We start from the raw sequence: 13,578 nt of genomic DNA, 5'->3' as shown, positions 1-13,578 counted from the left end.
ATATACATATTTTATGATCTTATCTATTTGTGCACATTTATCCTGTCCCTTGTGGTGTGCCTTCTTTCTTCCTCTGGTATTCCCCACTTTTTACCATACTGATATGATTTTTCAGTAAAATTCGTATTTATTATATATTGGACTATTTGTCGGTTTCTCTCTCCTTTTGCATGGTATGTTCACCGATTATGTCCTTGATTATGTCCATGTGAGCACATGGCACCACCTATAGATCCACAGAGGTCTCCACTCACTTATGATCCACACTATTTATTTTTTGTGCTCTATAGCTATGAGGTTTCTCCTTTACCAATGATCACCTTGTATAAACATGATGCAGATTACTGGCGAACAAGCAGACAGTCTGTTTGTTGTTTTTTTGGATTGGATATAGAGGCAAATAATTATTGTTGTTGAAAGCACATCGCCCTGGGTAAACAGGAATATGTTGCCAACAACATGCATGCTGTATGACGTATGATCGGCTTAACGATCGTTCTGTCCCCGTACAGTTGTGTAGGACTGTAAATGAGCGCTGATCAAGTTGTGTACAGTTGGCCGGTGCTTGTTTATGGTCAGAAAATAGCCTGCGCAAATAGGGATTACTGTGGGAATACTTATTTTAAAGGGTTAAAGAAGAGCCTTTTTTAGTTTTCACATTTTCTTTACATAATGTTATTGTAGTAAACATGTAGTAATTGTGTAATTCACAATAACCTTTCTATCCCAACTATTGGAGGACTGTTGTGCAGTTGACTTGTAATATTAAATGCTACTGAAAGTTTTACTTTTCCTGTTGTGGCACATGATGTCTAGACAATCTGAGAGGGCCGGTAACTCCGTTTGACATTGGCAGATGACCTCTTGCATGTGATAGTCAGGTTCCTCTGCCATGAGTCTTTCCTTCCCCACGGTTAGACGGTAAACACTGGCACACGAAGCAGGAAGTTTTATATTTCACAACTTTTACAAATGTTACATCAGACACTATTTACCAACAATCCCAAAAAAGAACATTCTATGGTATAAAAGTGAACTAGCTGCTCCGTTTCCTTTCATTGTAACAATGTATCATTGCAAGAATTGCTACAGAAAGTAGCCCCAGTGATTATTAACCTGTTAAATATTGTTCTCTTAGATTCTTCTAGCAACAGGTCTAGAATTTAGCAGAATTTTTTTAAGGGGCATACCACTTCTAGACCAGTGATCCCTCATAAAAACTAGGTTGTACGCAAGATGACTATTTTCATGAGTGGATATGTATTTGCAGCGCCCCAGGTTCCTGGTCGTTGCAGTAATATCATTCTCCTCTAGGGCGGAGTGATGTTACGTTTGGAGGCAATAAAAGAGATCTCTTTACCAGGTACCACAAACATACAACACATTTCATACTCCAGTCCACCAGGGGGAGCTATTTATTAGGGCACTCTTCACACTTAGGTAAAACCTGTGGCCTGGAGAGGAAGTTAGGCAGTTGCTGGCTGAGCTTTGGCTCAGGTAGTTGGTGCCTGACAGCGGTGGGATCCTGTCAGAGGCCTAGACAGAAGGTCACGGAGCTGCGCCTGCCCCACGTGCGGCAGTTCCTAAGAAAAGACACGAACAGAGAATTGTATTGTAGAGAGTGAGAAAGAAGTCATAGCAAAAGGAGTGGAAACCAGAAGGAGTTCTGCCCTGCACAGGCTGCCTTCTTCTGAGGCACAGGATCTAGTAGCCGGAACACCGAGGGAGCAACAGTCCTTTATGCCTTGCTCCAGAGACCGGCAGGACAGCTAATTTCACGTTACTGATCCGCCCCATACCCAGGAGGCAAGGTGGTACCCACGAGAGGCCGGGGTGCGCTAGAGTCCCTGTAAAAAGCCTCAAGCCACCGGTCATATGGGTTTGTCCTATCCATCTGGGGGACAGAGAGACACATAACATCTAGAACATCTACAACAGTTGTGAGGACCTTATGAGAGGCTCAGCAATAAGGTACTACAACACCCAGGCGCTAGAGGAAGGCTACTGATTTCCACCTGGATAAGGGGACTGGATTTGCCTCCAAACCGGCCGGACTCTGCCTGCCCTGTGATCTGGTGCTCTGGACTGTGGATGCTGAAGCCCTCAGTAAAAAGGTAAAGAGACTGCAACCTTGTGTCCTCATTCTTCACTGCGCCTCTCACCATCCACAATCTACTCACTGGGAAGCCCTGGGGATACACTTCACCTGTGGGAAGGTATACCATCTAGCTGCCATAACATCACCCCAGCAGACCCCCTAAAGCAGCGTCGGTCACCCTGACCAAATATCACAGGTGGCGTCACGAACACAAACTCTATCCCTTTAAAGACCTGTCCCTTTTACAACGGACGTCCCGAGGGCCACGGACTGGGTCAGCCACCATGACATCCCCCTTGAGAACCGAAGGGCCCGGTACCGAGTACCCCACTGCCCACGGGGGCGCTCCAAAATCTTGGCGTCACGAACAGGATCTACTTAAGCCTGAAAATCGGGTCATGTGCGCCTAAGAACTGTGCCAGAATCGTACTTCAACTGTTTCGTGCTGAAAGACTGTATTGCAAAAGACCGCAAAAATTCCCGCCAAAACTGCTGCCATTACAGCGCCTCGAGGAGCGCAGAAGAAGAAGAAGGGCGTGCCATCGTGGGCGTGAACTGACTGAGAGCGCGAAAAATATTGGCCGCCCAGTCCAAATATCTCTGTACCTTGATGACGTGTCCGTCAACAGCCGAGATCCGCCTCCTGATCCCCTCCTCCAGGCTTTGGACTAAAGGGGCACGATATTAGAGTCCTCCCCTGGGGGGAATATCAACGATATTTAATATCACAGTGGAGGAGGGAGGAAGAACAAAGAGCCCGGGGTGAAATACAGGACAGCCTTTCACTGAAATGGGGTGTCGTGGTGTTTTTCCATCTCCAGAAAGGAAAGGGCTTTAACCAGGAGATTGGATTACTGGTGAGGGTCCATGTCGCCAGGGACGAGGTGGAACCCTGTCTTAGAGGAGAACACCCGGACCTATATCCAGGGGATGCTGTGACCTACACTCGGCACCGGAAGGGAAACGGATGGTGGGCTCGAGATGTCAGGAGATGCGCAGCCCTCATAGCATCACCTGGGGCCCAGGAAAACAAACCCACCACTGAGACAGCAGCCGCCACCTCTGCTGCAGCAAATGCCCATACTCGAGCTACGCAGACTTCCATCGCTGCACAAGACTTAACAATTCATGAAAGACAAACCAATGGTGTTTACCTGGCACCAGGTGTGACCTTGGATCCAACCCTTCCCAGGCCAGGAAGGATTCAGTGCCAAGTGAAGCCCTGGAAGCCGTTCGATTAGACGTTGAAAGCTGACTGTAAATAGTTAAAAGTTTGTCGATTGCTGAAATTTCTTGAATTGTCTATTGCTGTTCACAAGTTCATAAACCCGTCCAGGGTTATTTCTTAAAGGGGTCCCCAGTTCCAGGAGGATCCCAGGAGTTTGCATCGGTTTGCACAAGTTCGTCATTGCCTTACGAACACTTGAATCATGGACAGTGAATGATTCACAAACTGTCATTGTAAATAGTTTACACCTTCTTAAAGGTGCTTTCTACTGGTTTTACAACGGAGGCTTTTACAGAGCCTGCCTCCAACAGAAACTGCTGTTAATCTTGTTGTGAGAATTGTTTTGTTTTTTTTCAGACCTGAAGAAAAACCCGTTGGTGTGGCAGAATTCCGGGTCAGGATACACGTCTTGTAGCCCACCCAAGACCAATGTTGGGGGTTCGTAACGGGTCCCTCGCATCGTTCCTGCTGTTATAATGTTATTATTGACTTGTGTATTGATATTCTGCACTACCTCAGAAAAGACTTGAGTTAGCCCTTAAAGGGAACGTTGACTGTAGCAGTTGAAAAAGTTAATGTGATAGATAGAATTAAGTTTACATAGTCGATAGCCTAGTGTAATGTATTTTGAATAAATTGAATAAAAAAAAATGCAGTAAGCCCGTGGGGGTTGGTAGACTGTTCTGCATTTGAATAAAGTAAACCCGAGGGGGTTGGTTAAAATTTTGCACTTAGATGAGAATAATTGTTTTGCACTTAGGAAAGAATAAAGGAAAATGTTGATTTGCACTTTGAGGTTCTACGTTAGTATACCATTAGAGGGTACTTGCACTAAATAGATAGTATACCTGTATAGGTAATGGCGTTTCATAGTTAGTAATATACTGTTTGCTAAATTGTTCTATCCCAAAATGTAAATATGTTTTATTTTGCAAGGGAAGCAACCGTTAAATTAATTTGTTTTATAGCATTTTAAAAATTGCATGTCTTTTTGCTCATATACTGTTGTTTTCTTTTCCCAGTCCCGGAGTACTGGATTTAGTGGGGGGGAGTGCAGTGCCCCAGGTTCCTGGTCGTTGCAGTAATATCATTCTCCTCTAGAGGGGAGTGATGTTACGTTTGGAGGCAATAAAAGAGATCTCTTTACCAGGTACCACAAACATAAAACACATTTCATACTCCAATCCACCAGGGGGAGCTATGCTCCTATTTATTAGGGCACTCTTCATACTTAGGTAAAACTGGTGGCCTGGAGAGGAAGTTAGGCAGTTGCTGGCTGAGCTTCGGCTCAGGTAGTTGGTCCCTGACAGGGTTGGGATCCTGTCAGAGGCCTAGACAGAAGGTCACGGAGCTGCGCCTGCCCCACGTGCGGCAGTTTTTAAGAAAGGACACGAACAGAGAACTGTATTGTAGAGAGTGAGAAAGAAGTCATAGCAAAAGGAGTGGAAACCAGAAGGAGTTCTGCCCTGCACAGGCTGCCTCCTTCTGAGGCACAGGATGCGGTAGCCGGGAAACCGAGGGAGCAACAGTCCTTTATGCCTTGCTCCAGAGACCGGAAGGACAGCTAATTTCACGTTACTGATCCGCCCCATATCCAGGAGGCAAGGTGGCGCCCACGAGAGGCTGGGGCATGCTAGAGTCCCTGTAAAAAGCCTCAAGCCACCGGTCATACGGGTTTGTCTTATCTATCTGGGGGACAGAGAGAGACATAACATCTAGAACATCTACAACAGTTGTGAGGACCTTATGAGAGGCTCAGCAATAAGGTACTTCAACACCCAGGCGCTAGAGGAAGGCTACTGATTTCCACCTGGATAAGGGGACTCTGGATTTGCCTCCAAACCGGCCGGACTCTGCCTGCCCTGTGATCTGGTGCTCTGGACTGTGGATGCTGAAGCCTTCAGTAAAAAGGTAAAGAGACTGCAACCTTGTGTCCTCGTTCTTCACTGCGCCTCTCACCATCCACAATCTACTCACTGGGAAGCCCTGGGGATACACTTCACCTGTGGGAAGGTATACCATCTAGCTGCCATAACATCACCCCAGCGAACCCCCTAAAGCAGCGTCGGTCACCCTGACCAAATACCACAGGTGGCGTCACGAACACAAACTCTATCCCTTTAAAGACCTGTCCCTTTTACAGCGGACGTCCCGGGGGCCACGGACCGGGTCAGCCACCGTGACATCCCCCTTGAGAACCAAAGGGCCCGGTACCGAGTACCCCACTGCCCACGGGGGCGCTCCATATTCATATTTGTCTTGCATAACCGCTATGTCTCAGATAATTTCCTTCTTGATTCTTAACAAGTGTGTTTCCCCTCTTTACACTCTACATAAAACTGCCCATCGACTAACAGATACATTTATTATTGTCAGCAAAGGAGAGAGTAACAAGAGAAAGAAAGATGGTCAGTGAGTACGAGTCAGCAGCTCAGAGTGCCGATATGGGGAAAAGATTTACTTTTTGTTTTGCATATAGTAATATGGACCGACAGATCAGGTTGGCTATCAAGAGAAATTGGCACATTTTGGGACAGGACAAGGAATTGGCAAGTGTTGTAGCCAGAGGTCCTTTGATAGCCAACAAAAGAAGTGTCAGATTAAGAGACAAATTAGTAAAAAACCGGATCACTAAGTCTAATCAGAATTGGCTAAGTACTGTGGTGCCGAAAGGCAATTTCAAGTGTGGACACTGTTCTATGTGTAGGCAGCATGTAACGGAACGGACCCTTCATATAGGGGCATTGAAACATGTAGTGAATGATTTTATAACGTGCAGGACAGACCACGTAGTTTATGTGGTTTTTTGTCCTTGTAGATATTACTACATAGGGAAGACTATACGATCTATGTATGTCCGTTTTCGTGAGCATTGCAGGTCGGTGGTAACAGGTAAGGGGGTACCGCGCCTGATTACCCACGTAAGAGAGAGACATGGGGGCAGTGCAGAGTGCCTTACCTTTGCGGGGATCGAGAAGGTCAGATTACCAGCCAGAGGGGGCGATCTAGATAATTTGCTTCTTAGAGCCGAGGCGAGATGGATCATGCGCAGTAATGCGATGGGACCCTTGGGCTTTAATGATAGGGTAGATCTTTCGATATTTCTCTAAAGGTACCTTCACACTGACCAACTTTCCAACAATAACGATAGCGATCCGTGACGTTGCAGCGTCCTGGCTAGCGATATCGTTGTGTTTGACACGCAGCAGCGATCTGGATCCCGCTGTGATATCGCTGGTCGGATCTTAAAGTCCAGAACTTTATTTGCTCGTCAGATCGGCGTGTATTGTTGTGTTTGACAGCAAAAGCAACGATGCCAGCAATGTTTTACAATGGTAACCAGGGTAAATATCGGCCGCGCTTAGTAACCCGATATTTACCCTGGTTACCATTGTAAAAGTAAAAAAAAAAACACTACATACTCACCTTCTGATGTCTGTCACGTCCCCCGGCGTCTCTTCTGCTGCTCAGAGCTTCCTGCACTGAATGTGTCAGTGCCGGCCGTAAAGCAGAGCACAGCGGTGACGTCACCGCTGTGCTTTAGGGCCGGCGCTTACACAGTGCAGGGAAGCGGACGCCGGGGGACGCGACAGGCACCGAAATGTAAGTATGTACTGTTTGTTTTTTTTTGCACTTACACTGGTAACCAGGGTAAACATCAGGTTACTAAGCGCGGCCCTGCGCTTAGTAACCCGATATTTACCCTGGTTACCCGGGGACTTCTGCATCGTTGGTCGCTGGAGAGCTGTCTGTGTGACAGCTCTCCAGCGACCAAACAGCGACGAAACAGCGACGCTGCAGCGATCGGCATCGTTGTCTATATTGCTGCAGCGTCGCTTAATGTGACGGTACCTTAACTGGGGTGGCGATGAAATTAGATGATAGTCTTTAATATATATAAGAAGATGCCGTTTGTGACACAAGTAATTTAGGGAATGTTATTTCGCTCTTTATAATTACATGCATGTATTGTGCGTGCGAGATTACTAATTTGGTTTATATTTACAGCCATTATTCGTAGTTTATAAGTAAACACATATTGTGTGATGTATTAAATTGTGCTTTTTATAGTAAGTGTGTTTTAGGATGGTGGGAGGGTTTTGGTGGTGGAGGGAGGTGTCCTGGCCGGCACTATATTTCCGCTGTCTTGCCCTCGCACTAATTGACCCGTAGAAGTGCAAGCACAGCGTGAAACGGCCGTCGTCCCTGTTCTCCCCTGCTCACACGAGCTTAGGCTCCGTTGTTCCCGGCCATGAATTTTATCTGGAAATGTTGCCAATAAAAGCTTGAATTTCTTGAAGACTGGTGAGTGCCCTCATCCTTTCTTATTTGTGGATTACACAGATAAATCTAATGGTCACTACTCCCTTTCGATTCTCCAGGATCTCTGCAGCATTCGACACTGTGGATCACCAGCTCCTCCTCACTATCCTCCGTTCTATTGGTCTTGAGGATACCTCTGTCTTGGCTTTCTTCCTAATTCTCTAACTGCTCCTTCACTGTATATTTTGCTTGCTCCTCTTCCTCTCCTCTTCCCCTTACCGTCGGGATCTTCAGGGTTCAGTCCTAGACCTCCTCCTCTTTTCTCTTTTTATACAGCCACTCTTGGACAAATCTTCAGTAGATTTGGCTTTCATTTCCGTCTCTATGCTGATGACGCACATCTCTTGATCTCAGCCCTGCACTACAGCCAAACACCAATGATTATCTTGTCGCTGTCTCTAAGGGTACCGTTACACTATACGATTTACCAACGATCACGACCAGCGATACGACCTGGCCGTGATCGTTGGTAAGTCGTTGTGTGGTCGCTGGGGAGCTGTCACACAGACAGCTCTCCAGCGACCAACGATGCCGAGGTCCCCGGGTAACCAGGGTAAACATCGGGTTACTAAGCGCAGGGCCGCGCTTAGTAACCCGATGTTTACCCTGGTTACCATCGTAAATGTAAAAAAAACAAAACAGTACATACTTGCATTCCGGTGTCCGTCAGGTCGCTTGCCGTCTACTTCCCGCACTGACTGACTGCCGGCCGTAAAGTGAAAGCACAGCACAGCGGTGACGTAACCGCTGTGCTCTGCTTTCACTTTCCGGCCGGCAATCAGTCAGTGCGGGAAGCAGACGGCAAGGGACCTGACGGACACCGGAATGTGAGTATGTACTGTTTGTTTTTTTTACATTTACGATGGTAACCAGGGTAAACATCGGGTTACTAAGCGCGGCCCTGCGCTTAGTAACCCGATGCTTACCCTGGTTACAAGCGAACGCACACCGATCCAACGATGACAGCGGGAGATCCAGCGACGAAATAAAGTTCCAAACGATCTGCTACGACGTACGATTCTCAGCGGGGTCCCTGATCGCTGCTGCGTGTCAGACAGCGATATCGTATGGATATCGCTGGAACGTCACGGATCGTGCCGTCGTAGCGATCAAAGTGCCACTGTGAGACGGTACCCTTATGTCTTCTATATATCTGAATCTGAATCTTTCCAAAACTGTGCTACCTGAGATAAACCTAATTTTTCCATTCCCATGTGTGGTTGTAACATAACTCCCAAGCAGCACGCTCGCTGTATTGAGGTTATTTTTGACTCAGATCTTTACTTAACTACTTAACTCCCTCTATCCAATCACTTGCTTGTTCATATCACCTGCACCTCAAAAGCATTTCCATAATTCAATCTTATCTTGACTATTACAACTATTACGTTGGTTGATGAAATCCGTCTTGTGGCTGTTTCTTAATCCTTATTTTAAGTTTTGTGTTAATGATATGCTTGTGTCCTAAGGCGGGGTTGGTGGCCCCTGCGCTGCAGCATAATCGCATGGTTACTGTGAACTTATTCCCTTTTGCAGATTTATTTGAGCGAGGTAAAAAAAAAAAAGTCATTTTGAAAATGGCGCCCGCCGCGCCTGCACAGTAGCAGCTATCGGTTTGTATAGAGCTCTGATAGCTGCTATTGCACAGGTGCTGGCGGCGCCATCTTGCTTGCGCAGTAGCTGCTCTAGGAGATCGTTGACAGCTGCTATTGCTCATGTGCGGACGGCGCCATCTTGGTGGAGGAGGTTTTTTTTCTTCTCCAGCAAGATGGCACCGCCGGGACCTGCGCAATAGCCCCTATGAGATCTCTATACAAACGGATAGCTGCTACTGCGCAGGCGCGGTGGCGCCATTTTCAAAGTGACTTTTTTTTTTTTACCTCGCTCAAGTAAATCTGCAAAAGGGAATTAGTTCACAGTAACCATGCGATTATGCTGCAGCGCATTTTTTAAATTCAGTATGCACAAGTATTCATTATGCAAACTACGGGGCGGGTCAGTGAGGGATCAGTGGCCTGTCAGCAGGCTGCATTATGAATACCTAATCAGAGCACCACATACCACAGCCCCGCCTTAGGGTACGAGAATATCATCAACACAAAACTAAAAATAAAGATTAAGGCTACTTTCACACTAGTGTCGTTTGCAATACGTTGCAATGCGTCGTTCAGGAGAAAAAACGCATCCTGCAAAGTAGTGTGCAGGATGCGGTTTTTTTCCCCATAGACTTACATTACCGATGTATTGCCACACGTCGTGCGACGGTTGCGTCATGTTTTGGCGCACCGCCGGCACAAAAAAAGTTACATGTAACGTTTTTTTGTGCGTCGAGTCTGCCATTTTCGACCGCGCATACGCCGCCGAAACTCCGCCCCCTCCTCCCCGAACCTTGCAATGGGGCAGCGGAAGCGTCGTAAGACTGCTTTCGCTGCCCATGTCGGGCATTTTTTTTCACAGCATGCGTCGGTACGTCGGTCCGACGCACTGCGACGGGCCCATACCGACGCTAGTGTGAAAGCAGCCTAAGAAACAACCACAAGACGGATTTCATCACCCAAGGTATCATTTTATTCAGTATAACGGCGCCGACCTGACAGTGTCTGTAGGTTACTGTGCACAATCCTGCTGACAGGTTTCCTTTAAGCATGCCCTAAAAACACATCTCTTTAGACGGGCTTGTAAGTTCACAAAACCAAACTAACTACTCTCTGTTCTCTAATCCGAAATTTTTCTCACAATCTGACCTTATCATCTGTTCCTGTACCCTCCGTGTACTCAGTAGCACTTTGTACCTGGATTTATACAGAGAGTGGTTGGTGACCAGTTCATGCAGCTTTACTTTATTTCCCTTATTTATTATAGTGATGGCTGACCATACGCTACAAACACTTTATACCTTTTGTGTCTCTCTTGTAGATTATAAGCTTGCACGGCCCTCATTCCTCCTAATTGTGAATTATATGATACTCTGTAATATCTGATACTGTTTGTACACGTCCCCTCTGAATTATAAAGTACAGTAAAATATGTTAGCGCTATATAAATACAATCATTATATTTGTAAGAATGAGCTAGAGCAGAGATTATTAGGGTAGTACATAGGGGTGAGGGGGACTAGTAGTGAAGCATGAAATGGGGCTCCCCAGCCATAGAGTACTTTATACCGGTGTTCTCCATTTCCTTTTGTAAACCTTGGGCTAATCATCCAACAGTGAAATAAGCCATTCTTATAAAGGATACAGCCAACTATATTCTGGGCCCCCGCACTCCAAGGGTCCAGGAACAGATTGCATACGATGTCCCTTACAAGTCTAGACCCAATGTAGATTTCCATGCTTCTTCCCAATGTTGTGCTCTTGTATATGAAATATATCCTATGCTTTCTCACGGGAACTTTATTTGCTTTATGATCTTTTTATAGAAATTACTCCCATTTTCTATTTATGTTTCAAGATTTTTTCGGTGGTCCTCGGTCTCTTCATTCGCAACAACCTCCTCTTTGTTTTCAAGAAGGTCATGGCTACCCAACATATAATGATGGAACCAGCAGCCAACCACACCCTACCATTGCTTGCCCAAGAATACCACAGGTTGGCAGATATCTGTTTTAGCTTAACTGCTGTGCATGCGAGAACTTTTCTTCATGTGGGTTTTTTTTTTTTTACTGTTGTTTTGTCTGGTTCAGATGGTATGTTCTATTTTTTTCCTATTACCCTTTCCAGTTCCTCTTACACTAATTGTAATATTTCTCTGATTCCTTCCTCCGACTCACTTCTCTTTCCCATTTTGATAGTCTTTTTTTTCTTATTGTGTGATTAAATATAACTTTACCTGTTTATTGTCCTTTTGTTGATGTGTATAGTCAACCACTTTATTTTATCAGCTCCACAGCTCTTATATCTCCCGGTCCGATTCCTGCTTTCCTACTTCATCAGGATATGGTGCTGCCGCAATGCCGTGTACCCCTACGAACATTGACACCAAACCACTGTGCCACTACCCAGAATCCAGTGACAGATACCCCACTGAATCCTTTCCTTCTGCCCCAGCTTTACCCATCCATTGCATCTCTTCAAATCTTCCAGTTCAGGATCAAGACCTGATGTTCCCACCAGTATCCGGCCCCAAACACCCCTATAACTCCGTGGCCACTGATTCCACAGTCTTAAATCGCGCTCTCCCTCCCTCCACCCATGGAGATGTCTACCCTCTCTACACAGAATCATCACCACATATTGAAGCTCCCCATGTCTTTCCAATGCCCAAAACTAATACTCGAATTGCACCTGCCAAACCCAGAAGACCATCTATGGAGACAACAGTAAGATCTCTCTCCAGTGTCAGTCAACAGCAGATTTCAGGTAAGGACAGCTAACATACCATTTGGTAAATGCTTCCTGTAGGTTATCCAGGAATAAGACTAGTCAGTCAATGGTTAACCCACCAAAAACGTGTAAATTGGCTTTCTCCCAGAAGGAAGAAAATTAACTTGTTATTGTCAGCGACTGGGAATAACTACTTTCTGAATCAATGTCTGACCATGCCCATGACCATATTAGGCTAGGTTCACATTTGCGTTCAGGAGGGCTGCGAATGGCAGCGTACTTCCTCCCTGAAGCTCCGCCTAGGCTCCGCCTACTTCTGTATGCGTCCTGCGTTTCCCTGCTTACCTATCTTTAACATTGGGTATGCAGGGACATGCTTTGTATGCGGATGCGTCCGCATGCGGCGATTTGACGTGTGCGGCGACCGCATGGAAACGCAGAAGTAGCCAGAGTACACTCTGAAGACAGTGAAGCATGGTGGTGGCGGCATCATGATATCGGCATGTTTACTCTTACTATGGTGCCGGACCTACTTACCGCATACCAGGGATCATGGACCAGTTTGCATATATTAAAATGCCTGTAGAGGTCACGTTGCCTTATGCTGAAGAGGATATGCCCTTGAAATGGGTCTTTCAACAAGACAACAACCCTAAACACACCAGTAAACGAGAAAAATCTTGGTTGCAGTCCAACAAAATTGAGGTTATGGAGTGGCCAGCCCAATCCCTGGATCTTAATCCGATAGAACACTTGTGGGGTGATATTAAAAATGCCGTTTCTGAGACAAAGCCAACAAATACCAAAAAATTATGGGATGTAGTCCAAGCATCCTGGGCTGGAATAAGTTGACAGGGGCCAGAAGTTGGTTGACTCTATGCAACATAGATGTGAAGCAGTTCTAAAAAACTGTTGAAATTCAACTAAGTATTAGGTTAGGCTGGTTTCACATTTGCGTCTGTGTATGCAGCGTTTCATCCGCATGCGTCCTGCGTACATATCTTTAACATGGTGTACGCATGCGTCGTTTCTCGGTGTGCGGCGTGGTCCAGCAAACGCAACATGTTGCATTTTTGGAAGCTTCAAAAATTCATCAATTATGCGCAGGCATGCGGATGAGTGCGTTAAAAAAAACCGCATTACTGTCTATGGGAACTCATGCGTACGCATGTCCTTGCATACGCATGCATTCGATGTGCTTGCGTACGTCAGGCTGCGCATGTCCAGGAACCGATTGAGACACGCCCTCCTGAAAATATTGAACACATGCGCATGCAAATGCAGGCAAAAAACTCATGGACACGCTGCGTTTTTTTGCCGTCATGCGTAAGCTGATGCGGATAAAAAACGCTGCGTTAGTATGTGTTTGCATGCGTTTTTGCATGCATTTGCGGTTGCGGATGATACGCTGCGCACATAGACGCAAATGTGAAACTAGCCTTAGTGATTCACAGGAATGCTAAATAGTCATAAAATAGGACATATTGTAAGTACTAGATGGTAGCCCGATTCTAATGCATCGGGTATTCTAGAATATGTATGTAGTTTATTTATGAAGATTTTAGAATAATACATTGAATACACAGGATTTGAAGCGTGGTTCA

The 13,578-nt window shown here is 46.0% G+C and overlaps 1 protein-coding gene across 2 annotated transcripts in view; it reads left to right on the top strand.

Annotated features, from left to right (window-relative positions):
• MLXIPL (MLX interacting protein like) overlaps positions 1 to 13,578 on the top strand; it is a 142,438-nt gene that overhangs the window by 107,397 nt on the left and 21,463 nt on the right. For both annotated transcript variants that reach the window (XR_013223730.1, XM_077294520.1), the window contains exons 8-9: positions 11,103 to 11,239; positions 11,533 to 12,010. Coding sequence is in view for 1 of the 2 variants with exons in the window: in XM_077294520.1 (XP_077150635.1) it covers positions 11,103 to 11,239; positions 11,533 to 12,010 (615 nt within the window). In the remaining variant the exon portion in view is untranslated. The remainder of the gene's footprint in view (positions 1 to 11,102; positions 11,240 to 11,532; positions 12,011 to 13,578) is intronic.

The sequence above is a fragment of the Ranitomeya variabilis genome, chromosome 3, assembly GCF_051348905.1.
Source record: "Ranitomeya variabilis isolate aRanVar5 chromosome 3, aRanVar5.hap1, whole genome shotgun sequence".
Taxonomy (NCBI): domain Eukaryota; kingdom Metazoa; phylum Chordata; class Amphibia; order Anura; family Dendrobatidae; genus Ranitomeya; species Ranitomeya variabilis.
The sequence above is the reverse complement of the archived record's forward strand: the minus strand, read 5'-3'. Positions and strand labels throughout refer to the sequence as shown.